Source organism: Gadus chalcogrammus, chromosome 8, assembly GCF_026213295.1.
Source record: "Gadus chalcogrammus isolate NIFS_2021 chromosome 8, NIFS_Gcha_1.0, whole genome shotgun sequence".
NCBI classification, from domain to species: Eukaryota; Metazoa; Chordata; class Actinopteri; order Gadiformes; family Gadidae; genus Gadus; species Gadus chalcogrammus.
In genome coordinates, this window is record NC_079419.1 from 23,534,343 (window position 1) to 23,561,711 (window position 27,369).

At 43.8% G+C, this 27,369-nt stretch overlaps 1 protein-coding gene and 1 long non-coding RNA gene across 2 annotated transcripts; one reads left to right on the forward strand and one right to left on the reverse strand.

Moving 5' to 3' along the window:
• Positions 1 to 432: 432 nt before the first annotated feature.
• On the reverse strand, positions 433 to 7,445 carry LOC130387571 (uncharacterized). The gene is made up of 3 exons (XR_008896330.1): positions 6,360 to 7,445; positions 3,697 to 4,831; positions 433 to 681 (listed from the first exon to the last, which is right to left on the reverse strand). It is a non-coding gene; the product is annotated as an uncharacterized LOC130387571 (long non-coding RNA).
• Positions 7,446 to 9,164: 1,719 nt separating this feature from the next.
• LOC130387566 (uncharacterized) lies at positions 9,165 to 10,251 on the forward strand. Its single transcript, XM_056596735.1, has 2 exons — positions 9,165 to 9,310; positions 9,421 to 10,251. Exons 1-2 carry the CDS (start codon positions 9,186 to 9,188, stop codon positions 10,226 to 10,228), a joined length of 933 nt encoding a protein of 310 aa, XP_056452710.1. The 5' UTR covers positions 9,165 to 9,185; the 3' UTR covers positions 10,229 to 10,251.
• Positions 10,252 to 27,369: the final 17,118 nt, after the last annotated feature.

Here is a 27,369-nt window from a genome sequence, read left to right on the forward strand (position 1 = left end):
GCACACCATCGGCCCATGCGCAAGCCATATCCGAAATTTTTGGCCGATCTGACATATGGTCAGAGAGATATACGAGCCACAGACAGACAGCCATTTATAGATAGATGAGGTTTCTACACATGAATTAGAATTATATCACCTGAACATACTTTAAAAGCTCTTTATTGAGTGTCAACTCAAATACAGTAGGCCTATGAACCGCCCGACAAGATTCTGAACAAGGAATCTCTATCCCCCTCTATCCCTATGGTCCCCCCTCCCTATGGTCCCTCCCTCTCCCTATGGTCCCCCTCTCTCTCTCTCCCCCTCTCTCCCTCTCTCTCTCTCTCCCTCTCTATGGTCCCCCCCCCTCCCTCCCTCCTTCCTTCTCTCTATGGTCCCCCCCCCCTCACTCTATCTCCTGTCCCCCTCTCCCCCATCTCTCTCTATTGTACCTGTTGAGAAACTGGATGAAAACTGAAATGTTTTACATTTTCCTTTTTAGTGCAGTAATTCTATTTTTGATGTAGAATTTGAGTGCCTTCCAGTCTCTATTTTTTAGTGCTTCTGGCTCTGATTTAAGGCACTTATCACAGTCTTCCTTTCTTGGAACATTGCAGGTCAAAATGAAGTTCCTCATGTGCTTTTCAACTGCATTTGTCTCCTCAGTTTCCCAGGGCCTCTTCTTCTGTGGCTTGCGAACTAAATAAGAAATGAATGAAAAGTTAGTTTAGGATATAAATGCACAGTAATTGTTAAGTCTGGCTCAAATAAAGTCCATTATACAACTTAGTCCCGACTGCGTTTTGTGATTGGCATTCAAAACTGTATTTTTGATGAACTACCATACATACGCATGTTCACTATTTGAAATTCCACACTAATGTGAGTTTTAGGAACTGCATTTCTTAGAGTCAAAAACTAAACTCAATACATAATATCAATTGAACAGCTAAACTATTGCTGTGCTGCCATAGGCAAGAGAGCATTAAAGTCGTGTTTTATTGCTTTATTGTTACTTAAACAATATAGCGCGAGTGAGTGAGGATGTCCGTGGCCCATGGCTGCGGCCAAACCACAGCCATGGGGATATCCACAGACCTCCTCACGAAAACGAGCGCTATATTGCTTTTATACTAGGGTGACCAGATTTGAGTTTGTGAAAAAGAGGACACTTCGTCGCGGGGGGGGGGGGGGGGGGGGGCGAAAACATGGGTATTTTTTTCTTTAGTTCGTCCGTGAACTTACATTTACGTTTAGGCATGGCTGCAGACAGTGGCGATCCTACGTTGTATCGTGGTCCTACGGACTTCAGTGGGGGTTTCATTCCGTCTATACACGGCACCTTCTCAACGAGCACATGAGATCGGTCGCCCAATGACAGACTCTCTCTACAGTCAGCTCGCGCAAGAAGGTGGAACGTAAGGGAGTTACCAATATATATATATTTTTTTTTTTGCGACGAGGCAAAATACCGGACGTTTTTGGAATCCCTGCCGGACGCATTTTTTAGGTCTCGAAAAGAGGACATGTCCGGGAAAAAGAGGACGTCTGGTCACCCTATTTATACAGCAATTCCTTTTACAACTAATTATTAAATAAACACCAGATAAAGTTTTCAAAAAGGTTCATTTTGTTCAAATACAGTCTGAATACGTAGCAAATATAGTTCCGGATAAAGCGCCCAGGATTCATGGTTGCCGCGTAACGCACATTGGAAGGTGCAAGTAAGTGTTGCTGAAATTAACAGTCACATGTAGCTTATCGCACAGTGATTGCTTGTGATCAGTCAAGAGTTCTACATTCGGAGTGGATGTGGGATGTGCATGATATCCTCACTGAAAGTGCGTCATAGAATGCCTCTCGAACGTCTCATCCAATTGGAAAGGATTCTACATAAACAGACCTAACTGCTGTATAATGTACTGTATGCTGCTATGCTACTGTACACTAGTGTACTATACTTAATTGTATGCTATTGTACTTTACGCTAGTGTACGCTACTATACTGTGCCCTACTGTACACTAGGGGTGCAACGGATCACAAAGCTCACGGTTCGGATCGGGTCACGGTTTTTGAGTCACGGGTCGGATCATCTTCGGATCAACAACAACAATAAAGATAACAAGACAAATGTGACTTTAGATAAAATCTTCAACTGTGTAAAAACAAAATAAAGTGAGAAATTAGGCAATAATCCTGCTTCCTTTAAGCATGGTCAATATTTAAAAAATGTGCAATCTGAGGCATTATTCTTTCTTCTTTTTAACATGGATAGGATAGTAAATAATCCCTAAGCCTGGATTTACAATTCAGGATGTCTGCATTGCCTGGGGAGAGTTTAGAGTCTACACTCTCCCAAGGCAATGCAGACATCCTTATCTTCTTTTTTTTAGTTTGGTAGCGAAATACAGTTTCTGTGGTGTTTTACTTGGCATTTTGTAAATCCATTGATTTCGGATGGGAGACTCATTGCTCATTGCAAGGGGGGTTGGTTGTAGTCTTTTTGCTCGGTTCTAGCCCTACTGTCGATACGGCGAACCGAGCGAAAAGACTACAACCAAACCTAAACACGTCTGGTTCCGGTTCCGGTTTACGGTTCAATAGGATTTACGGAACGCCAAATAAAACACAACAGAAACTGTATTTCGCTACGATACTTGATGATATTGTTAATACCGGAATTGTCCTCTGAACATGCGCTGATCACGTCAACGCACAACTTTTTTTTTTTATCAGCCGATCCGCGGATCACTTGCGTCCCGAACCGTGATGGTTGATCCGTACGGATCACGGGAAACCCGTGAACCGTTGCACCACTACTGTACACTAGGGCCCGACCGATATTGATTTGAGTGCCGATGCCGATTATTTTCAGAGAAAAATTACGATTACGATTTAATCGGCCGATTAAAAAAAAAAAAAAGCATATAAAACGTAGTTTTTGATACCTTAAATATACTTTAAACACTTTTGACGAATATGTGAATTGAATGCAGAACCTTTGAGTGTTTTAGAATACATTTACCATCAAAAATGAGTGTAATGTAAAATGTAAAATAAATAACTAACTCCCAATGTGCTGCGCTCGTGAGCAGTGGCTAACACGTGCGTGCTGAGCAGTATGGTCTCACCATTAGAGTCTACAGTATAACAAATTAACATGGCCTGGGACCTAAAGAAAAACAGGCACAACATGCTCAAACAACGCGTCTTGTGTACATTGGTGAGGTGAGCGCGCAGCTGCCCGAGCGAGCGTGCTTTCATGTTGTACGGTAAAATTCAATCTCCTCTTTTTTACTCCAGCCAAAGTTGTTAGTTAGCAAGGCGAGTAGGAGCGCAATCTGCAGGATACTAAGCGCAATAACATTAAAAAAAAATAATAATAAAAAAAAAAATCGGTTGTAATCTGCGTCTTTTTGGCCGATACCGATTATTTTCAAAAAGGCTATAATCGGCCGATTAAATCGGCAGGCCGATAAATCGGTCGGGCCCTACTGTCCACTACTGTATTGTCCTGCACTGTCCTTTACCAATATAGTGAAATGTTTCAGAAAAGTAGCCTTGTCATCCTCTGCCTATGCCAATCCCCATGTACAATTTCACATGGATTGGGTGTGTTACTCAAGAGAAAAATGTTGACAGATGGATGGACAAATATACACACAAACAGCGTTTTCATCATTATATAGTATAGGATAGTAGGATATCCTTACTGGTCTTGGACTTTTTCTTTTGGACAGGGATGTCTTCTCCATCGGAATTACTCTCCCCACTGCTTCTGCTTTGACATGGAGTTGAACAGCTTCTGCTACTCAGTCCTGTCTGACAAGGATGATGGTGACATAGATGGTGACATTTCACAGATCATGCTTCCATCTGTATTATCTGTACTTTCTGCAATTGAAGCTGGAACGTATTCTTCCCCAAAAAAGCTCATCAGATCCATCAGGAATCTTCACTTTCATCTTCAAGAAATATAAAATAAGATCTAGCTGTAGGTCGATCTCTTTCAAATCCAGTCCAGTTTGATTGGAGCGTGAGGAAATAAGTTTGTAAATGAGACCCTACGGATGTGGGTCCAGATCCTCTGCCAGAATCAAATGTTGATGAGGCTAGGTGGGAGCTGCCATAATCAAGAGTGGAATGGATACAATAGAGGCCTGTCACTAAGCAACGGACATACCCACTTTTTAACATGGCCATCTTGGAAGAATGGAATGTGCCCATTCACTCCAATGTTAAAACAATGCAATTTCAAAGAACCAAAACAGTCAAAAGAACAGGCAGAATACACATGGAATTACAATCTTATGATGCCCTGATTTAGATAGTTTTTACCATTGTAGATTCCATGTTTTTAATTGCATGTAAGTGAATAGCTTGATTTGGCTTTGAGTGCTTTGAGTTATCACTGAGTAGGAAATGCGCTATATAAATAAAAATGGATTGGATTGGCATTTATGCTGCGGTGCCAAAGCCTAACCAAGCCAAATCACATTCATGTATTTCAAAACACAAAATCTTTTGCAGTAAATAACAATAAAATATTGAATGAGCACTTCAAAATTCTGTTCCATCAAGATGGTGGCAGGTTGAAAAGTGGGTGTGTCCATTGCTTAGTGACAGGTTGCTGAAATTACTAAAGTGATCTGACTAAGATACCTGTATGGTGGATGAGGGAACATCTTCATTAGCGTTGGAACTGACGGCTGATTCATCCGAGTCTGTGTAGTTTACCAAGCTTAACTTGGCTTCTTTGGCAAACTTTGTGTCTTGTGACACCATGGTGGAGCTGCATACAGAGGAGCTGTTCTTTAAATATGTGACAAATGAGTCTCCACTGCAAACCTAAGACATTAAAAGAAATTCAGATTATAAAGACTGCATGTTTCTAATCAAATCAAAAATAAATTGTGAGGGATCAAACAGTGGGTTCACACTGAATCGCTATCATAGAAGTGAGCATCCTGAATTAATTACCAATGCTTTTAGATGTTGCCACAACATGATGCCAATGCTATCATTAGAGTCAGAGGTGAGTGATAATTCAATATCCTCACTCTCCCCCTGGTCATAGCATACAAACTGTACAGCTCTTGTGAGGTGTAGCCTGAAGATGTTGAGGACAGAAGAAGGGAGGCAGCTTTGAGTGGCAGCTGGGTACGGATACCCCACAATGCTGCACCTGAGAGCGTGTGCGTTAGCTGTATTATAAGTAACTATGAGTGAAAGCAGGTTAGGTATGAATACCGCACAATGCTGCACCTGAGACAGTGTGTGTCAGTTGTATTATCAGTAACTTTGAGTGGGAGCTGGGTGAGCTGGGTACGGATACTCCACAAGGCTGCACCTGAGACAGTGTGTGTCCACTGTATTATCAGTGGGATACCCGTACCCAGCTCCCACTCCAAGTTACTGATAATACAGCGACACACTTTCTCAGGTGCAGCCTTGTGGGGTATCCATACTCTGCTCCCACTCAAAGTGATCGGTAACTTTGAGAGGGAGCTGGGTACCGATGCCCCACAAGGCTGCACCTGAGACAGTGTCAGCTGTATTATCGGTGAGATACCCGTACCCAGCTCCCACTCAAAGTTAATGACAAAATAGCGGACACACAGTGTCTCAGGTGCAGCCTTCTGAGGTATTCATACCTAACCTTTTCCCACGCAAAGTCACCAATAATACAGCTGACACTCTCAGGAGCAGCCTTATGTGGTATCCGTACCCAGCTCCCACTCAAAGTTATCCATAACTTTGAGTGGAAGCTGGGTACGGATACCCCACAAGGCTGCACCTGAGACAGTGTGTTTTATTCATTGCATTATGCCACTTCATGTAGCCTTCATCTGCCATGCAAGCCTCCCTACAATATCAAATGACAAAATGCAACCCATTGGTCTGACCAGTTAGCTAAGAATATTCAAGTGGTTTAAACTAACAACTGCAGCAATATTTATGTCCCAACTAAGTTTGTGGGACATTTGTACAGCTATTCCATTTTTTTATTCAGGAGCTTTTAAAACAAGCATATGATATTCTGTTTCCATCAAGATGTCTGCCAAGTTGGTCTGATATTTTTGTAACTCCCTCCTCTCTCAACAACAGGCTGTGCTGATTGGTTCTCAGTAAAATCCTGATCCTGGGTCAGTGCGTATTCTAGTATCTAGCATGCCATTTCAAGCCAGTGTGTATAAGCAAGAACCGTATCTGAGCTCACGAATCCTCACAAATGAAAATCCTCACAACTGGCATTGCTCTATGACATGGACTTGAACCTCATTACACCTAGTAAGTGTGTATGTTTGCATGGCTCCTTATCACAAACACATTGACAAGTATCTAAAACACAATCCATCCATCCACAATCCTTTACCTGCAAGCTGGAGGGTGAAACCTCTTCTTCTTGCATCACTGGGTTGGAGCTGCATGGCAAGATACTATTTACAACGGATATGTCATGAGAATCGCCACCACCACCCTAAAATATGAATTTGAATCAGTTATTCAGAATTTGTCTGTGTGGCAGTCACCATTTTGATTACAAGCATATAGTCTACACAACAGCTATACAGTTGCATGCGTCTTCTACTGGTATGAGACCAACGGCCAGTCAGCAACTAATTTTAGCAATCATCAGTCAAGCACATTGAGTAATAACCAACCGACTATTTTAGCGGAAATAAAACCCTGAAGAGAAGATCAACATACAAATTATCTCAAGTCACAGCTAGTAGGCTACTGTCTCAGGTGGAGCCTTGTGGGGTATTCATACCTAACGTTTTTCCCACGCAAAGTTACCAATAATACAGCTGACACACACCATCTCAGGTGCAGCCTTATGGGGTATCCGTACCCAGCTCCCACTCAAAGTTATCCGTAACTTTGAGTGGAAGCTGGGTACGGATAGCACAGTGGACAGTGTGTGTCCGCTGTATTATCAGTAATTTTGAGTGGGAGCTGGGTACAGGTGTCCCACAAGGCTGCACCAGAGACACCGTTTCTGAAATGGCATACTACAGACCAGAGCACACACTGACCCAGAAACAGGATCAGTGTTAGTCAAACTATGGTAAATGACAACACATTATGTCGGTTCAACATGTAATTTCTCATGTAGTGAGCTGATTTTGTTGGTTTTGTGTAGCTTAAAGGTGCGGACACACCAAAAGCGTTACCCGCGTACCACGCGTATAAAATCGGCAATTTTTCCATAGGGAACCATTGGTTTACGCGCGTATGAGACGCGTACACGCGTTACATGCGTATAAGCAACATTTTACTCGCGTTAGGGGCGTATGAGGCGCGTATATATACGCGCGTACATATACGCGCGTACGCGAGGAGTTCAAAAAATTTAACTTTTTACGCTCATACGCGCCGCAATAGCCAATCAGCGTTGAGCTTGACCCGACGTCACTGGCAGAGAGTAGTGAGCTTGGACAGAAGCATACGGCCGACATCTTTCTTTATTCTGTTTTGAAATAGTAACATAGTTACGCCATTAAATGCTTTTATGGAAACATTTCTAGCGAGAAATGTGCATTTTACTTTCATAATGTTCGCTCGGTGAATGTGAAGGATGTTTGGTTTGATAGTTATGACGAAGAGTGAACGCTCCGTTCACTTGCATGGACAGAGTCTCTGATTGCTAAGCAACCTCAACGTCTTGGCGGACTATTTCTCTGCTGATCAACACTACGAATGCTGGAAACACACCAGACACACCATGTGAAGTTATTTAACCCGATTATTGTTATTTATATCCGAGATTATTTAATCTAACCCGATCCAAGCTCTATCATCTACCCAAACACAGCGGCGTTTGGGTTTCCTTCCTTGGACTCCTAAATCCAGCGCAGCCACAGGCTGGGGGGGGGGGGGGGGGGTTTGGGCGGTCTCATCTACGCGCGTATGCGTACGCGCGTATCTGACCATTTTTGACACAAAATGGTCAAGCAACATTTTAGGTGCGTTACGCGCGTACATGGTACGCGAGGTACGCGCTTGGTGTGTTCGCACCTTAAGTTATAAAGTAACCGTTCCTTAGATGGGTATCGTTATCCAGTCACTTCTGGCGTGGGTGGAACTTTAGGATTCCAAGAATGAATGTTAACAACTTATTTTGTGACAAGCAGTTTATTATTTTCTATGTTCATTGCAAACCAAAATTCATGAAATAATTCTGCCCATGCAAAACTCGCGTCGTTTAGTGACAGTTGTCGCTCATAATAGCTCCATGCTGTCGCTTATCTGCACTGATCCCACCACTTTACTATTCCCCCTAAAACGAAAAAAGGGTGTTCTGAATTCCCCTATATATATATATTTGCTTGCGTGTTAATTCGCTCAGGCAGATATTAATGCGCCCTTACCACTAGGTGTGGGGTAGCTTCACACTTACCATTTTTTTCCTAATTTCACGAAACCTTTCAAACTTTCAGGTTGGAAACCATGGAGAGGACCCTAGTGTGGTCACGGACATCTCCTCAGCTGATCTTATAATTCGAGATGTTCGGGAGATTATAGCTGAAGTTCGGAGATCTGTGCCTACCACACCGGGACAACAAGGTATGCTTGCATGGGGCTGCTGATAGGATTATTAATCAACGCCTAAATTACTCAGTTTATGGTTTGTTTTCTGACTATTCCGTCTTAAAAAGTTCTTAAGCCCTTTTTTAAATTTCAACTTAAAACATGTGTAGCTAGCTAGCCAGGTGAGTAAACATCAACAATCTGTTATATTTCTCAGGCTACCAGGCACCTCTCATTTGGACCGGAGGTCGTGGTCCCCCACAGTTAAAAATATCACAGGAGCAACTGTGTTTTTTGAGGACCTGTGGTTTCACTGGGAAACAGATGGCACAGATTCTGGGTGTCTCTGTTCGTACACTGAGCCGTCGTTTAAGGTATGTTTCAATAATGGCAGTTCCCTCTTGTCTCAATTGTTGTAATCATCCTGGAGGGCTGGTTAAAGGTGCAAAAGCACATCGAAATACCGTAGGTCTAACATTACCTCTATGTGCAAATGTTATAGGCAGTTCAACCTGAGGCGCGCTGGGACATTTTCCACCTGCTCAGATGCTGCCTTGGATGACCTCATCAGGGAGACAGTGGCTGGGAATGACCGCATCGGCCCAGAGTCTGTGAGGGCGCAGCTGCGCAGCAAATTAATGTTCAGAGGAGCAGAGTGCGTTCAAGCATGCTGAGGGTGAACCCTGCAGCAGCTGCAGCGCGAACAATGTCCCAGGCTCTGCAAAGAAGGGCATATAGAGTTGCTGGCCCAAACTCCTTGTGGCACATCGATGGCAACCACAAGTTGATAAGGTAGATATTAACATTAGCATACCAGACTTTGGTGTTCGCTTTAAAGGTGTGGTTAATTTGTCTCCGTAGGCTATGTATTGTTCATATAAATTATATTTTCACTGTTTCAGGTGGAGGATTGTTATCCATGGGGCCATCGATGGATACAGCCGGTTGGTTGTGTTCCTCCGAGCCTCCGACAACAACCGGAGCAGCACGGTGATGGAGAGCTTCCTGAGTGCTGTGGCGAAGTATGGCGTGCCTTCGAGGGTCAGGACTGACCACGGAGGTGAGAACAACTCGGTCTGCCTCATGATGAACCTTTTTAGAGGGTCAAACAGAGGTAGTGCTCTCCGGGGGAGAAGCACCCACAACCAGCGCATCGAACGGCTCTGGGGGGATTTGTGGCGAGGAATGTCCAACGTGTACTATCAACTCTTCAACTTCCTGGAGAGCGAAGGTATCGTGGACATCGACAACGAGATGCACATGGCGGCACTGCACTACGTGTACCTCCCGCGGATTAACCGTGACCTTTGCGGCTTCATTGAACAGTGGAATAACCATGGACTGAGGACGGAAAGGCATGCTACTCCACTGCAGATGTTCGTCAGAGGTTGCCTGGAACAGCAGGGACAGACAACTACTGCAATGCTTTCCGTATTTGGTGGAGAAGGAGGTGCTGCTGAGGAAGGAGGTGCTGCGGAGGAAGGAGGTGCTGCTGAGGAAGGAGAAGGGGAAGACCCAGCAAGAGAGGGCGGTGCTGGTGCAGGAGAGGTGCACTGGCCTGAGAGGGTCACCGTACCTTCAAATCAGTACCTCATTGGGGATGCTGTTTTGGAGCAGCTAAACAGCACCTTTGACCCTCTTGCTGGTCCTAGAGGAGACCTTGGACTGGACCTCATCCGTGAGGTTGTGTCTCTTCTGGCATTACAATGAGACACTGTCTCATTGTAATTGTTCCCCCCCGTGGAAGGACGCTTTGAGTGCCCCCACACACACACACACACACAGGGAAGGACGCTTGAAGTGCCCCCACACACACACACAGGGAAGGACGCTTTGAGTGCCCCCACACACACACACACAGACACACAGGGAAGGACGCTTTGAGTGCCCCCACACACACACACACACACACACACACACAGGGAAGGACGCTTGGAGTGCCCCCACACACACACACACACAGGGAAGGACGCTTGGAGTGCCCCCACACACACACACAGGGAAGGACGCTTGGAGTGCCCCCACACACACACACACACAGGGAAGGACGCTTGAAGTGCCCCCACACACACACACAGGGAAGGACGCTTTGAGTGCCCCCACACACACACACACACACACACACACAGGGAAGGACGCTTTGAGTGCCCCCACACACACACACACACACACACACAGGGAAGGACGCTTGGAGTGCCCCCACACACACACACACACAGGGAAGGACGCTTGGAGTGCCCCCACACACACACACAGGGAAGGACGCTTGGAGTGCCCCCACACACACACACACACAGGGAAGGACGCTTGGAGTGCCCCCACACACACACACAGGGAAGGACGCTTGGAGTGCCCCCCCCCCACACACACACACACACAGGGAAGGACGCTTGAAGTGCCCCCACAGACACACACACACACACCTATTTTCCCACTCATGACCTGCACCTTGACGTGGTGAGTGGGCTTTCCACCAAGCCAGGTCAAATTGTGTTCCAGCCTCACTATGTTAATGGTAAACAAAAACAAATGTCTGACTGCAACAAAGTGCTCTATCTCTGTAAAGTACAGTGGGGAATTAGAAAAGTCCTACATGGTTGAACTGTATTTTCCAAATGTTAAAGACAGACTTCTCAGTGACTTGGCTGAATGGCTGCGTTCTGTTCCTGTTGTGGTAATAAGAAGTAAAAAAATATTTACTATTTGATTTGTGAACCTAGGCATACCTGTAAATACAGCACTGCATAGGGAATTACACACACACACCTTTTTTCATGACCTGCACCTTGACGTGGTGAGTGGGCTTTCCACCAAGCCAGGTCAAACTATTGTGTTCCAGCCTCACTATGTTAAAGGTAAACAAAAACAAATGTCTGACTGCAACAAAGTGCTCTATCTCTGTAAAGTACAATGGGGAATTAGAAAAGTCCTACATGGTTGAACTGTATTTTCCAAATGTTAAAGACAGACTTCTCAGTGACTTGGTTGAATTCATTGGCTTGGCTGCGTTCTGTTCCTGTTGTGGTAATAAGAAGTAGAGCCCCCCCATCTTCATCTGCCTGGAAGCTGCCTTCTCCGGGTAAAATTCGTCCTGAATGGGCTTCCTTCCAATCGGGCTCTGCTCCTCACATTAAGCATAGCCCATCTTTACCCAAGACGCAGATGTTGTATTCACTGTTATCCCTCAATAACGTTTATTTGATGTGTTGTTAATCATGTATGACTAATGCTGCCCTACTGTGTGAAAGGTGTGAAACGTTGGGATAGCTTATGGTCATGATGCTTACGTTGAGAAATATGTAGTAGGCCTACTGCTTAGAAATGAATTTTTATGAAGCTTGTTTATATGCTATTTCCCATGATGATAAATTAACATTTCATTGCTGTGAGTTGTGAAGATTATACAAATAAATAGTAAATGTGCTGAATCAGAATACTCATTTCCCATGATGATATATTAACATTGCATTGCTGCAAGATTTGTGAAGATTATACAAATACATTTTAAATCCGCTGAATCAGAATATTCTATTAAAACTTTAGTGATGGATTGTAAATGCCCTTACCGAAGTACTGTACAATAAGTGCAATTTGGAGGTACACTTGTATTTCACTTGAGTATTTAATTAAACCGACTTATCTCCAGATGTTTGCAATAAACTGGAGGATGACGGGAGAAAATCCTGAAAAATAAATGATTGAAGAGCCCCGCATGATCCGCTCGGAAAGTCATAGTCACGCTGATTACAGGTGTTTTTAAAATGCGTATACGGCTCTCACATGACAGCCACGCAACGGACACATCATCTTGCATCATTTGATTTATTGCTGTATAGTTAAACTAGCAAACCATCGCAAGGAAATGTAACAAAGCTGTAGCTGAAAGATTCATCCACAAACATCAGAATAGAAAAACACTGGCAGGGACCATTTCAGCGCATAATGACTACTGCTGCCTATGCGTGTGGCAGTAATGCAATTCTGCTGAATTATTTGGAGGACTTATAGCCTACTTGTAGTGAAGTATTTTTAACAGTGCGGAATCTACAGCTGGTCACTTTCACTGGCTAAGCAAAATTAATCACGAACAGTTGAACCTCTGAATTGATCCTGAAAGCCTATATGTCCTAGAATAATTCATTTGTATTCCGTTTTAGGCCATCTCACTAAAGGTCACTTAGATTTAGCCTATTCAAGCTCACCAAGTCCAGTATTCAGAATTCAAAGCATTTATTCACAAATACGTTCTATTTTTTTGACAAGCGGAGCCGACAGTCCGGTGCAAACTATGCAAATTAGCCATGTGCACCAAACAGAAGATAGACGCAATGTATAGAACTGATTGTTGTGCATTATTGTGGATATGTAGGCTGGTTAGTTGTGGTTGTTTGTGGTCTTAGTGAAACAGCCTTGCCTTGGAGTTGGAGAAGTTGGAGTGATTGTGTGAATGTGCGAGAGAGAGCGCACCTGCCGTGGTGATGTTGGGCTTGTTGGGGCTTTTATGTGATCGATGATGTATCTGTCTGATCGTATTAGCTGTAGATGGATGGTTAAATAATGTCACAAGATCGGTCCTACTGCATGTTCTTCTGAGTGCGCAAGAACGGTGCCAATTATTGTCGTGTTTGCATTGTAATGCACAACTTTGCCCCTCCCTGTTATAAAATAAGGTGCATCCCAACAACTTTAGCCAATGCAGGCTCCTATTGCTTTACCAGTGTGCTTAATGTGTGCTTAATGTGTGTGTGTGTGTGTGTGTGTGTGTGTGTGTGTGTGTGTGTGTGTGTCTGCGTGTTGTCATGTAGGCTATAGATATAGATCGATTGTCTTGGCTTGCTTGCATCCATGAAATATTGTAATGTTATGGCCGAGCTGGCTACTGCATATCGCGAACAATCTGGGGATGAGGGCATCCCCGAATAATGATGGGTATTTCGCACACTGCCATCTCAATATATAGCCTAACATATACAAATATATCACTGTACTAGACACAAATATATTTTCCACTAGCTAGTGGTGGTCATTACATTGTAGTGAAACTAGTAAAGACAACACAGCCTTATGTTACGGCGAAACATGGAGGCACTGACTGCCGCTCTAGTTTCGACAATGCGTTACTTTAGTCTGGTCTTTCTCTTCACTGATTGGTTAGACAGCCTTCAAACTTAGTGGTCAAGCAAAGAAGGGGAGGGGCTCGTTCTGCATACCTAATAGCCGGAGTGAATAACTAATAGCCGGAGTGAATGACTAATAGCCGCGGCTATTAGTCATTCAAAACCGTACGGAATCCGTACGGAATTCTTGCAAAACCGTACGGAATCCGTACGGTTTCCGTACGGTTTTGCACTTTTACCGCGCCAATCTAGGTCCGGATTGTGGCCTTCTTGGCTTTCCATACCCTTCCTCCCCACACGGCGCTCCAGTGGGCGCCCCCTCGACCACGCCCTGGAGGCGAGCGCCAGAGTGTCTTAATTTGAACCGTATTGTCATCTGATGACACGTACCTCAATATGGAGAGGCAGAGAAGAAAGCCCTCAGGGTCACAACATAGAAAAATAAAGATTGGGAAGGAGAAAGGGTGCGCAGGGATGAAAGAAAGCTTTTCAAAGTGGTTGAAAGACAGTAGTTTTTATGTCAGTGTGTAACACTTCGACTAATCTTTTAGCCCAATTATTACGATAGAAACGCGAGTTTCTTAATTTGAGAACCAAGCACATTGATTGTGTTCGTTTGAGACCACTTAATAATAATACACATAACAAGGATATAGCTCAGGGAATTACATTAACCCATATATTTTCAAACTGTTCATATTTCCATATACATTCACCAAACAACCCTCAAATAAACCCACAGTCCAGATTCCCCAAAAGTCTTTTCCGCCGATGTGATCTGATAACCGCGTTAATAAGCGGCCTCCATTTGCGTGCCCCTTGCGCACACTCGCGCGTTCTCCCTCTAGTTCAAAGCAAACAAAAAAGAATATCCAAACGAAATCCCTGATGTCCCCGAACAAAACTCCGCCAGCAACTGTCTCTTACGTCCGGGGAAAAAATAGGCAAAGAAAAACAAGATGACCCAGGTCGTAACAAAATCCTCCAGCAAAAAATATAAATCGCTCTTACCGACGTATCCAAAGAGTCGGCAAGAGTTGTCGACTTTGTCCAGTGGTTCTTACAGCTTTTCCACTATTAAGCTTTCTCAGTTGGACTGGCGTTTGTTAGAGGTCCCTCTCAGACTCCCTCCATTCATTCATTACGCCCCCCCATTCATTCATTCATTTCCTTGTATTTAAAACCTCTCGAACCTCATCCCGTCAGCTGACAGGCACGTCAGCTGATTTGCGGAACACCGATCCCCCGGTCAGAAAACAATAACAGTCATAAATATAAAATAAATACATATAAATATAAGGCCACAGGTACACATTAAGGTAGGAACATTACTTTAGGATCACCACATTATACCTGTGAATTATTTACATATGGAAACCAAGTAATATTTTTACAGTGTATCCTAAAATATTAAATATGTGGCCTAGTGTCACAAGTGTATCAAGAGGAGGCTTGTAAATATTCAGGTTAGCTAAATCTACTACTAGTAAAACAACAGGTTACTTGTAACTGCCTCTGTGTCAGTCAGCGCGGTATTTCTGAGTTATTTATTTTGGTAGGAACCAAAGTTCTCTAAGGCGGAACCTTTGTTTTTGTATCGCCCGTTTCCGTCAGGACATACTTTAGCGTAACACTCATCAAAAAAGTCCGCTGATTTAGTACATGTTTTTCAGTGCTGATGCATCTGCAAAATAGCTCTTAGCATCAAGATAAACAATCCTACAGAGTAATGCCAAGCTACACAACTTTCCTCTTGCAATGCAGCTACTAAGGTATGTTTTGCTGACGTTTTTTGTGTGTGTTTTCTGTTCTTGTTTGTATTAAATTGTTTTTATACAGCTAAGGGCTAACACCGTTAAGGGCTAACACATGTTGGGCTTAGTTAGATTGGTCTTTGTGTTTTGTTGTATTATATGTAACCAAAGTGTATTATGTTTTTTGATTACAGTTTTCACGGTCTGGATGAACCAAATAAATCCTGCCAGTAAACAAAAAGGAAACTCGTTGCTGTCGTTTGTACTGAGGGAATTATAGTGAAAACTTAGCTGCTCACGAAGACAGCACCAAAGAGCAGTGAATGACAACAGTAAGGCAAGTAAGATGTCCCGAAATGGCGAAGAGCACACAATTGCAGATGTACATTTCCCAGACATGGAGTCACACGCACCTGACAAGACAGAGTGTGTGCACGAGCACAGCTCAACCGTGCAGCCACAAGCGACTGAAGGCATCATAGTGGACAACCCCGCTTCCTCAGAAGAGCCACCATTAGGCCAAAGAGTCCGCAGAATGACGGAAAAGGGTCAAGAACAGCATGATGAGCAAGTAATAAAGGTTGCACATCGGTTCAGTGTGTGCTATGAGAAGTGGAAGGATGCCACTAAAGAAGCCAAGCAAGCGCTGGGTGGAAAGTGCTCAGACGACCTGCTAGATGGACAAATTACTAAAGTACGCAATACCTCTAGGAGTCTAAATGACGTTTATGACGATTGGAAACGCCTTGAGGTTCCTGACCTTAACACACGTCGCAAAATCGACACCTGTGAAACAGTAACAAAGAAGATGGTTAAGGATGCAATGGACCTTATAGATGCAAGGGAGGAAGCTACAGCCCATAGGCATACTACAAGTCAAAGACATGAAGAACATCGAGTCATTGAAGAGGTAATGTCTGTAGCAAGCAGGAAGAGTGCAGCTGCTGAGGTTGCTGCCAACAAAGCCACCTTAGAAGTACAGCTGGAGCAAGAGCATTATATTAAAGAGCTTCAGAGACTGGAAGTTGAAGCCGCTCAGCTAAAAGCCAAACAAGAGGCTGAAAATGCAGAGAGACAAAGAGTGCTAGAAGCCAAGCGCAGAGAACTAGATCGATTGGAGACTATTAAGAAGCTAAAGGCTGCTGAGGCACGACAGCAAGTATATGACCAGAGTATACATTCATGTCCGGCAACTAAGGGCGACGGCTCAGATGAAGAAATAAATGTTCTTCTCCATCGTGTCTCTGTGAAGAAAGAAGAAGTCAAGCCTCAAACTAGCCCACTGCGGCACCATTCTACACCACCAGCTGTAGCACAAGCAAGGCAAGAAAACAAATATGAAGATGGCACAACAGCTCTCGTCAAAGCGCTCGCAGAAGCCATCAGTGCGAGTCGCATTCCTCTACCTGAACCTACAGTGTTCAGTGGTGACCCACTCCGATTCAACGACTGGAAAGTGTCCTTTCAGACGCTCGTTGACAGGAAGAACATACCAGCTGAAGAGAAGATATATTATCTACGCAAGTATGTGGGTGGATCTGCTAAAAGGGCCATAGAGAGCTACTTTTTACTTGGCACAGAGCCAGCATATTATGCAGCATGGGACATCCTAGAAGAGCGATACGGCAATCCATTCCTCATCGCCAAGGCCTTCAGAGAGAAGCTCGACGCGTGGCCCAAGATAAGCTCCAAAGGCAGTATGGAACTTCAAGAACTCGCCGACTTCCTGCGCTGCTGTGAGGCAGCCATGTCTCAGATCAGAGGTCTTGAAATACTTAATGATTGCAACGAGAACCAGAAAATTCTCTCTAAACTCCCAGACTGGGTGACTTCAAGGTGGAATAGGAAAGTCATAGAAGCAGAAGAAGACACTCACATGTTCCCGAGCTTCAGCCAGTTTGTCAAGTTTCTCACACGTGAAGCTAAAATCGCTTGCAGCCCAATAACATCTCTTCATGCTCTTAAGCCAAGTGAAAGGATTCCAGACAAGTGTGTAAAGAGCGGAGGTCCTGGAGCAAAGGTGTTAGCAACCACCTCAGATGAGAAAGCCGTCGTCACAAGCTGTGTCTTCTGTGAGAGGACAGGACAGGACACAGTCTACAAAGGTGTTACAAGTTTATGCAAGGGACAATCTTGGAGCGAATCAAGTTTGTTCAAGAAAATAAATTGTGTTTTGGCTGTCTCAAATTTGGCCACCGATCTAGAGATTGTAGAGAAAGAGACAGCTGCGACACCTGTGAGAGAAGACACCCAACTTGTCTTCATGACGATCGCACCAAGGAAGAAAGGATGTCTACAAGATCTGACAGAGCAAGGTACAGTGACAAAGACAAAGAAGAGTACAAAGAAAGGAAGAATGAACAGTCACAAGACCAGTCAGAGAGACCATCACGTGAGGCGACGGCACTTAGAGTCATCCAGAATGTTGGAGACACGCATACCTCCACAATAATTCCAGTGTGGGTGTCATCTACAAGTGTACCAAGTCGTGAAGTTCTGGTGTACGCACTCCTTGATACACAAAGTGACACAACCTTTATCCTCGATGAGACAGCGAAGGCTCTCAATGCTAGGAGTGAACCAGTTCAGCTAAACCTCTCCACGTTGGCTTCAAGAAACACAATCGTGTCCTGTAGGAAGCTAGCTGGTCTACAAGTTAGAGGTTTTTATTCAGACAAGATAATCACTCTTCCAGTGACTTACTCAAGAGAGTTTATCCCTGCAAACAGAGACCATATTCCCACACCAGATACGGCGAAAGCATGGCCTCATCTTGAACACATTGCAGATGAGATCGCTCCTCAGCAAAGCTGTGATGTCGGCCTGTTAATTGGCTACAACTGTGCCCAAGCCCTCGTTCCAAGACAAGTGGTGCCTGGTGAGGAACACCAGCCATTTGCACAAAAGACAGACTTGGGCTGGAGTGTAGTGGGATATGGCAACCCGTGTCTCAACTATGGAGATGCAATTGGAATAAGTCACCAAGTCATGGTGAAGCAAGTGATGCCAGGTCTACCGTCCTCTTCAGACCTCACAAAGGAAGTGCACTATGTCTGTAGGACACAGATCAAAGAAGTTCTCTTACCTGCAGATGTCATCAAGATGCTGGAGTCTGACTTCGTTGAAAGAGAGTCGGAAACCAGCCCCATCTCTCAAGAAGATCTAAGGTTCCTGTCAAAAATGGAAAAGAGCATCAAGTTAAAGAGCGACGGTCATTACGAAATGCCGCTGCCATTCAAGAAAGAAAGACCTAACTTACCTGATAATAAGATCTGTGCTATCCATCGTCTCAGGTGCCTAGAAAGAAGGCTGAGAAGAAACGACCAGTACTACAAAGACTACAAGACCTTCATGGATGAGACCATAAGACGCGGAGATGCAGAAAGGGTCCCGGAGGAAGACATCCACAAAGCTCCTGCTTGGTACATTCCGCATCATGGGGTGTATCATCCACAAAAGCCTGGGAAGATACGTGTTGTCTTCGATTGCTCCGCCAAGTACCAAGGAACGTCCTTGAACGACCACCTCCTGATGGGTCCTGAGTTGACAAACACCTTGGTGGGAGTTCTGTATCGCTTCCGAAGAGGTCCTGTGGCAATCATGTGTGACATCGAACGCATGTTTCACCAGTTCCATGTTAAGGCAGAAGACCAAGATTACCTGCGGTTCCTTTGGTGGGACAATGGAGATCTCGAAAGCCAACCTTCCATCTATCGGATGAAAGTCCACTTGTTTGGTGCAGCATCGTCACCTGGCTGTGCCAACTATGGGCTGAGGCATGTCGCTGCTGAAGGACAAGGAAACTTTAGTGACGACACCATAAAGTTCATTCAACGGAACTTCTACGTGGATGATGGATTGTCAAGTGTAGCATCCGAAGACCAAGCGATCCAACTGGTGAAAGAAGCAAGAGAACTTTGCAGCACAGGCAAACTCCGGCTGCATAAGTTTATCTCTAACAGCAAGAAGGTCCTAGACGCAATCCCAAAAGAAGAATGTGCTGCAGTTGCCAAAGACAAGGACATGGCACTGGGTGAACTGCACATGGAAAGAGCACTCGGTGTGCAGTGGTGCGTGGATTCTGATGAGTTCCAGTTCAGAGTAATCGTCAAGGAGAATCCACTTACTCGAAGAGGAGTCCTGTCCACAGTCGCTTCAGTCTACGACCCTCTTGGATTTGTGGCACCGTTCATCTTGTTGGGAAAGCAGATCCTGCAGCAGATGTGTCGTGACAAGCTCAGTTGGGATGACACCTTACCTGATGACCTACGACCTCTGTGGGAAAGCTGGCTTCAAGACCTGCGAAATCTAGCCGAGGTGAAGATTCCAAGATGCTACGTTCCATCAAGCTTCAAGGTCCAACACTACGAACTCCACCATTTCGCCGATGCCAGTGAGTCAGGCTATGGAGAGTGCTCGTACCTCAGAGCAGTGAGTACGTCAAGTGAAGTCCACTGTTCCTTTGTAATGGGAAAGTCGAGAGTCGCTCCTACTAAGGTCACAACCATACCAAGACTCGAGCTGTCAGCAGCAGTGGTAGCTGTCCGCACCAGTGACATGCTCAAGAAAGAACTGGAAATAGAATGCCTACAAGAAGTCTTCTGGACTGATTCAAGAGTGGTCCTTGGTTACATCAATAATGAAGCCAGAAGATTTCACGTGTTTGTGGCAAATCGTGTGGAACGCATCAAGCAAAGCACAGAGTCTACACAATGGAAGTATGTGGCTTCAGAAGATAATCCAGCAGACTACGCCTCAAGAGGTCTCACAGCAGAGCAACTGGTATCCTCTAACTGGTTCACAGGCCCAGACTTTCTTTGGCAGAAGGAGTTACCAAGTGGAGATGTCAAGGTGGGAGAGATCACATATGACGATCCTGAGCTTAAGAAGGTCCAGGTTCTCGACACCCAGGCGAAAGAAGTCAAGTCGCTGCTAGATCGCCTACACAAGTTTTCAGACTGGTCCAAAATGGTGAAAGCTATCGCCAGACTCCAGCGCCATGTGAAAGAAATTAAAGGGCTTCAGCCAAAGTCCTGTGAAGCCTGCAGTTTGGAGGAAAGGAGAGAAGCGGAGTTGACAATAATCAAGATGGTTCAAGAAGCAACCTTCTCACAAGATATACAGTTACTCCAAAGTGACAAGGAGACGCCAGTCAAGGGCAAAGCCAATAAGTTGCACCGGTTAAGTCCATTCCTGGATGACCAAGGTGTCCTCAGAGTTGGAGGCCGCTTAACTCATGCTGCCCTACATCCACAGGTGAAGCATCCAGCGGTCCTTCCAAAGGACAGTCATGTGTCAAATTTACTTGTCAAGCACTATCATGAAAGAGTGTACCATCAAGGACGAGGAATGACCATGAATGCGCTCCGATCTAATGGCATATGGATACTGGGCTGCAGCAAGGCTGTATCATCCCATATCTACAAGTGCAGGAAGTTCAGAAGATGCACTGAACAGCAGAAAATGTCAGACCTTCCAGAGGACAGAATGGAAACAGCTCCTCCATTCACCTACTGCGGTATGGACTGTTTTGGACCATTTTACGTAAAGGAAGGAAGGAAAGAGCTAAAGCGTTATGGATTGTTACTTACCTGCATGTGTTCCAGAGCGGTTCACGTTGAGATGCTTGACGATATGACCACGGATGCCTTCATTAACGCATTGCGTTCATTCATCGCCATTCGTGGAAAGGTACGTCAGATAAGAAGTGATCAAGGAACAAACTTCGTCGGAGCAAGACGAGAGTTTGCTGAAGCATTGAAAGAAATGGATCAGGAAGAGCTCAAGCAGCTTGGATGTGAGTTCATCATGAACACCCCAGCTTCAAGTCATATGGGTGGCGTCTGGGAAAGACAAATTCGCACCATAAGAAGTGTCTTGACGTCCATTCTAGAACAGTCAGCTACGCAGCTTGACTGCTCCTCTCTAAGAACGTTCCTGTATGAAGTCATGGCAATAGTGAACAGTAGACCTCTGAGCACTGATTGTCTAAATGATTCATCCAGTCCAGAGCCCCTGACACCAAACCACATTTTGACCATGAAGTCCACGATACTCGCTCCACCTCCTGGGAAGTTCGTCAAGGAAGATCTATACCTACGCAAGAGATGGCGTCGAGTTCAATTCTTATCCAACCACTTTTGGACAAGATGGAAGAAGGAGTACCTCCTGAGCCTCCAACAGAGACAGAAGTGGACCAAAGATCGCAGGAATGCAAAGGTCGGCGATGTTGTACTCCTGCAAGATGATACTACACCACGTAACCAGTGGAGGATGGCAAAGGTTATCGAAGTGTACCCCGTTTTTTGTGTGTGTTTTCTGTTCTTGTTTGTATTAAATTGTTTTTATACAGCTAAGGGCTAACACCGTTAAGGGCTAACACATGTTGGGCTTAGTTAGATTGGTCTTTGTGTTTTGTTGTATTATATGTAACCAAAGTGTATTATGTTTTTTGATTACAGTTTTCACGGTCTGGATGAACCAAATAAATCCTGCCAGTAAACAAAAAGGAAACTCGTTGCTGTCGTTTGTACTGAGGGAATTATATTACTGTTGTCTTACAACTGTGTACTGATCAGAATGGGGCCTACAATATAATGGATCATTACAAGAAAAATAATGGAACTTGTTTGTGGTTACTTTGTTTCCTTCAATCTCTATGCAAGTCTTTGTTTTATTTCAATAGACCCATTCAAAACGGAGTTATAAAGTTGATACTTTATAACTCCATTAATAATCCCAAAAAAAATAAAGATTATTATCGTATCTGAATCGAGACTGAATCGTTCTACACAGTATTGCGATGCATCGAAGAATCTATTATTTTTCCCACCCCTATTGGTTACTGTACTCCAACAGTTCTAACCGAGTCTATTGTTTTGCATGCAAGCTTTTTGGTGAAGCTAGAGTTGCTGACACGTGCCTTGTGGTAGGGTATAATAACTGGCAGTGTCTTTCAAAGATACTGAAGCACCATGAAACAAGTGGTTACCACATAAATGCTTATCAGATGTGGAAAGAATTGGCATCCCGCTTATGCCTAGGTAAAACTATTGATAGCGAATTGCAGAGAGCCTGTTGACTCGAGTTATCGAAACCTGCCACTGAGGGGGACAAAATGCACAGTTAGGAAATCCTAGAAATGGAAATTTTCTGGGTATCCTTGATCTCATAGCACGGTATGATGTTACACTGGCAGAGCATCTTAGAAAGGCTGCCTCTAAAAAAAACATCGGATATCTGTCCTGGTGCACTCAAAATGAATTTTTGGATTCAATATGTGATTCAGAGTGTGCTTTAGGTCAAATTTGTGCCCAGATCAAAGAGGGGGGGGGGGCTGCTATGTGTAGGCAGTTGCGCCCCTGCACACACACACACATTAAAGAATGTAATATTACCATTACTTTATAATTTTTTTAATTATTATTATTAGGCCATGACACAACTTGCAGATGTGAATACATAAAAGGTTTGTAGCTAGATAGCTAATTTGCAACCTCAGTCCCTGATCAGGCTACCTATTCTAATAAAATATATAAGTCACCTAAAATATACAATTATACAATTAAACAATATATAGGCCTACAAATATACAATTATACAATTATACAAATATATGCTATCTTAAAACATACTTCCTATAACATTAAAACCTTGTGCAGAGAGAAGAAACAATATGATGAGTGCGACCTATATATGCTGTGTGTGCATGTATGTGTGTTATCTATTGTGTGTTGTCATGATTACATTTTTGGTTTTCCTTCAGCCAGTGTTTCAGTTGTCTGTTAAATGTTTTAAACTCAGTTTGTGTTTTTATTATAGTTGGTAAATTGTTCCACATTTGAGTTCCAATAACTGAGAAACTCGACTGGCCAAAATAAGTTTTGCGCACCTCTGTTATGCAGTTGCCGTTCACTGCTCCTCTGGTGGCCACCCTTCTTGTACTTATTTTTGTTACAAAAGGACATAATACTGCAGAAGCAAGATTATTTGCACATTTAAAAATTAGTTTAAGAGAAGAGAACTTAAAATTCTCAAAGCTCAAGAGATTATATTTCTTTACTATGATGCAGTGGTGCCACCTTCTTGGTTTCTGATCCAATATCTTTAAAGCCTGTTTGTATAATGATAAAATAGGTTTAATTGATGTCTGGGAGGCTTGGCTCCATACGGTGATGCAGTAAGACAAGTGAGACAGTATCATGGCATGAAAAAACAGTAAGGCTGCCTTAACAGGTATATGATGACTTGTCAATCTAAAACAGTTCAAATTTGTTCGGAGCGTTGTAGTGAGTTTCTTAATGTGTTTATTAAACTTAAGCTGTGAGTCTATGATGATTCCTAAAAATTTAAATTAATTGACTTGGTCAATTGTGTCCTGGTCAATTTTGATAGAACAGGAGGCTTTCCCTCTTATAGAAAAACACATAGATACTGTCTTTTTAATGTTAAGAGTGAGATGGTTGTCTTTAAGCCAACGGGATACATCTTCCATCTCCTTAGTTAATATGTCCGCTGCTGCGCTTGATGTTCTGGCTAACGCATAAATCACTGTATCATCAGCGTACATTTGGCAGTTGGATGACCGACAGCAGGTGGGCAGGTCATTTATGCAGAGACTGAAGAGCAGAGGCCCCAAAATCGATCCCTGCGGAATACCTAAGTTTGCACCTAATGGCAGTGATAGCTCAGAGTTTATCCTGACCCTCTGCTCCCTATGCTCCAAGTATGAAGCAAACCAGCTTATGGCGGGTTTTGACATATTAAAAGTGCAGAGCTTGTTTAGAAGTATGTTATGGTTGACAGTGTCAAAGGCCTTTTTAAGGTCTATGAATACAGCCCCCACAACATTACCTCTGTCCAGACTACTCTTGATATTCTCTGTGAGGTAGCAGTTCGCCAGTTCTGTTGAGTATCCTAGTCTAAAACCAAACTGTTTATTGTTAATGAGACCATTACTCTCAAGATGGTCTATTAATTGCTCTGTAACAGCCTTTTCTAAGATTTTGGAAAGAGCAGGCAGTATAGAGATTGGTCTATAGTTACAAGCCTGGTCTTTTGCACCCGCCTTAAAAATCGGTGTTATAATAGCTTGTTTCCAGCTTTGTGGAAATTTGCCAACTCTGATGGAGAGATTTACTAAGTGTGTTATGGGTTTCACCAGGACAGAACAATGAGTTTTAATGAAGGCTGTATCAAGTCCAAACGCGTCCTTTGCTTTAGAAGCATTTAGTTTGTTAATGATTTTAAGTGTTTGTTCCTGACTTACCTCCTTAATATGGAAGAGCTTTGAGGGCTCTGAATTTGTGGGCAGGGATAAGATTGCTGGTTCAAAATTCTCTGCTAGCTCCTCTACTGACCTTTTAAAAAAGTAATTAAATTCATTTGCTATAGCTGAGTTATCTGTGCTATTAACACCATTCACTTCTAGTTCTGTAATTATTTTTTGTTGACTAGGTTTAAGTTTAGTTAGGCTGTTCAGAGGCCTGTTTCAGGTAGCTGGTTTAACATACTCTGAGTTTAATCCTGCGCTCTGAGTTGGTTGACTCAGAGTTCAGGGTTGAAAAGCAACTCTGGGTTTTCGGTTTCAGAACAGGTGATCAGCGTTGGGTTAATCAACTCTGAGTATGTTCACTCTGGGTTGAGGGCGTGCCTGTTGACTATGAAGAGCCATCATCAATGGATCTCTGATAACATGATCAAACATGGACCAAAAGCGTAGATCCACTTACTTTTCCCCCACGGAATTGGAATTTCTAATGAACGTGTATGCCGAGCAGTTACCCATTTTAACAAAAAAAACAATACCGCCGCGGCAGCGAGAGCGCGAGAGAGAGCTTGGCAGGAAATAGCTGAACAAGTCAATTTTCTGCTTCTACCATGGGTAAGTTTGCTACTCAATTTCTATATTTACGTTATAAATAAATATATAAAGTGAAAAAAGATTTTCAAAAACAAGAAAAAAAACTTAAAAATAGTAACAAATGTAAAGAAAACTGGCAAACAAGCAACGCTTGTACTACGTGTAGAATGGGTCGTTCGGGTCCTCCCAGTCAGGACTCATTTGTGTGAACGACTGTTTGTGTGGGGGGGTGAATTGGTTGAATAGGAGAAGGCAACTGGGTAACACTTTATAATAAGGTGCCATAATAAATAGCAAACTAGTCATTACCTAACCCTTTGTCAATATTTGCTAATTGTTAATAAAGTATCTATTAGGTGCAAGTTAATCGGGTTTTTTTCACTGACCTGTCGCTGGTTAGGGTTAGGGCCATGTGTTATGGTTAGGGTTAGGGCCATGTGTTTTGGTTAGGGTTAGGGCCGTGTGTTAGGGTTAGGGTCCTGTGTTAGGGTTGGGATAAGGTTATGCAAACAACTAATATTTTATTAATGACGAAAAAACTATTAACTTGTGCCAAATAGATATTATAGTAACAATTAACACATATTAACAAAGGGTTAGGTAATGACTAGTTTGCTATTTATTATGGCACCTTATTATATAGTGTTACCGGCAACTGTGTTGGAGGAGGAGGAGGTTGAGATTGTGGGGGTCGGGATGTTTGTCCCAGAGCGGGGGGAGATAAAGGTGGAAGTTGGCCACTTTCGAGGCGGTGAAGAACAGTGAGGATCTCCATTTTGGCCTGTTGCCGACTGTCCTTGTTTAAGCGGTGCAACATTGGCACAATGCTCATCGCAAAATGATATGCCTCATCCAGCTCGTCATCGGTTATATGGGGTTTTGGCACCGGCTGCTCCAGCAAAGACATCAGCCGGTCCCCAATGCCTGTGTCTATCGGTCTTTGGCCTCTTCTGGTTTCCCTGAGGGGGCCTGCGCTGCAACAGCCGGCCTTGAAATATTTCCTTCCCTGGGGCTACGGGACCTAGAGGAAGACAGTGCTGAGGTTGATGGAGCCGGAGATGTCGAAGGCTGTTGCAATGAAATGCCAGGGGTGCTGGACCGACCCTCAGACCGGTCTGACTGAGGGGTACCCGACCCGACATTGCTTCTTGAACTGTATAAAAACAAAAACAAAAAAAAAGTTATACATAGGATCAATTTTCATATGAACATAAGTTTTATATACAAGTTCTCACCACTTTAATAGCGCACTTTAAAGATACATTTTTTACAACACAAATACTGTTGTATGAGGCTTCAACTATTTCATGAAATGTTTATGTTTAAGTAATTTATACAGACCTTCTTGGTTGTAGATGGGGCAAAACGAAGGACATGATCTCTGCATACTTCCAGTCCTTCTGTGTGCCACCTGCCCATAGCCGCTGGAACGTATTCTCAGCAGGGGATGCTGAAAAAAAAAACTCAGCCTGCACTAGACTCGCAACTCGCTACATTGATAAAAAAGATATATAGCAGCGCGTCGAAAATCGATCGTTGTGTTCACACCATGGTTCACATCCAGCTGCTCACAGAACAAGTTTAGCGCACCACCGCTCCCCTCACACTTTTTCATCTAACTTTTTTTCAGCACTAGGTCACATGAGCATTAAATAAATGCTGCGTCTCAAAATGCCTTGGACAGCAGCGAGGATGACTCGCTTTGCCACGGGCCGAAACAGTGCAATATGGTACAGCGGGCGCTCACCTGACGTTAAGCATTTCCTGGTGCATAATGTGACGCATCAGAACCTAAAATCCCGTTTCTCCCCGTTGACACGACAACACATAACCGGCGTTTTCAGAAATCTCCACTTTGGCCAGAGTTTTTAGAAATGATCGTTTTCTGTGATAAGACAGAGCCTCAGACAGGGGGTGCTGCAGCACCCCCAGCACCCCTACTTCCCGCGGTACTGCACCTGCCGATCCACTTGGAATGCCTTTTTTCCTGTTTTTTACGAATGCGTCCCTTAAAGCCTTCCATCTTGCTTTACACATGTCAGCTGAAACAAAGGAGAGACACAGGTGAATTAAAAATGTTCAAACATACCTTATATTTATTTGCTTCTTCCCTCACAG

Bases quoted from the DNA above. Each gene is read 5' to 3' on its own strand.
- LOC130387566 (XM_056596735.1), top strand. From the start codon at position 9,186: ATGCTGAGGGTGAACCCTGCAGCAGCTGCAGCGCGAACAATGTCCCAG. The intron at 9,311-9,420 runs GTAGATATTAAC...TCACTGTTTCAG, and splicing joins GGCAACCACAAGTTGATAAG to GTGGAGGATTGTTATCCATG.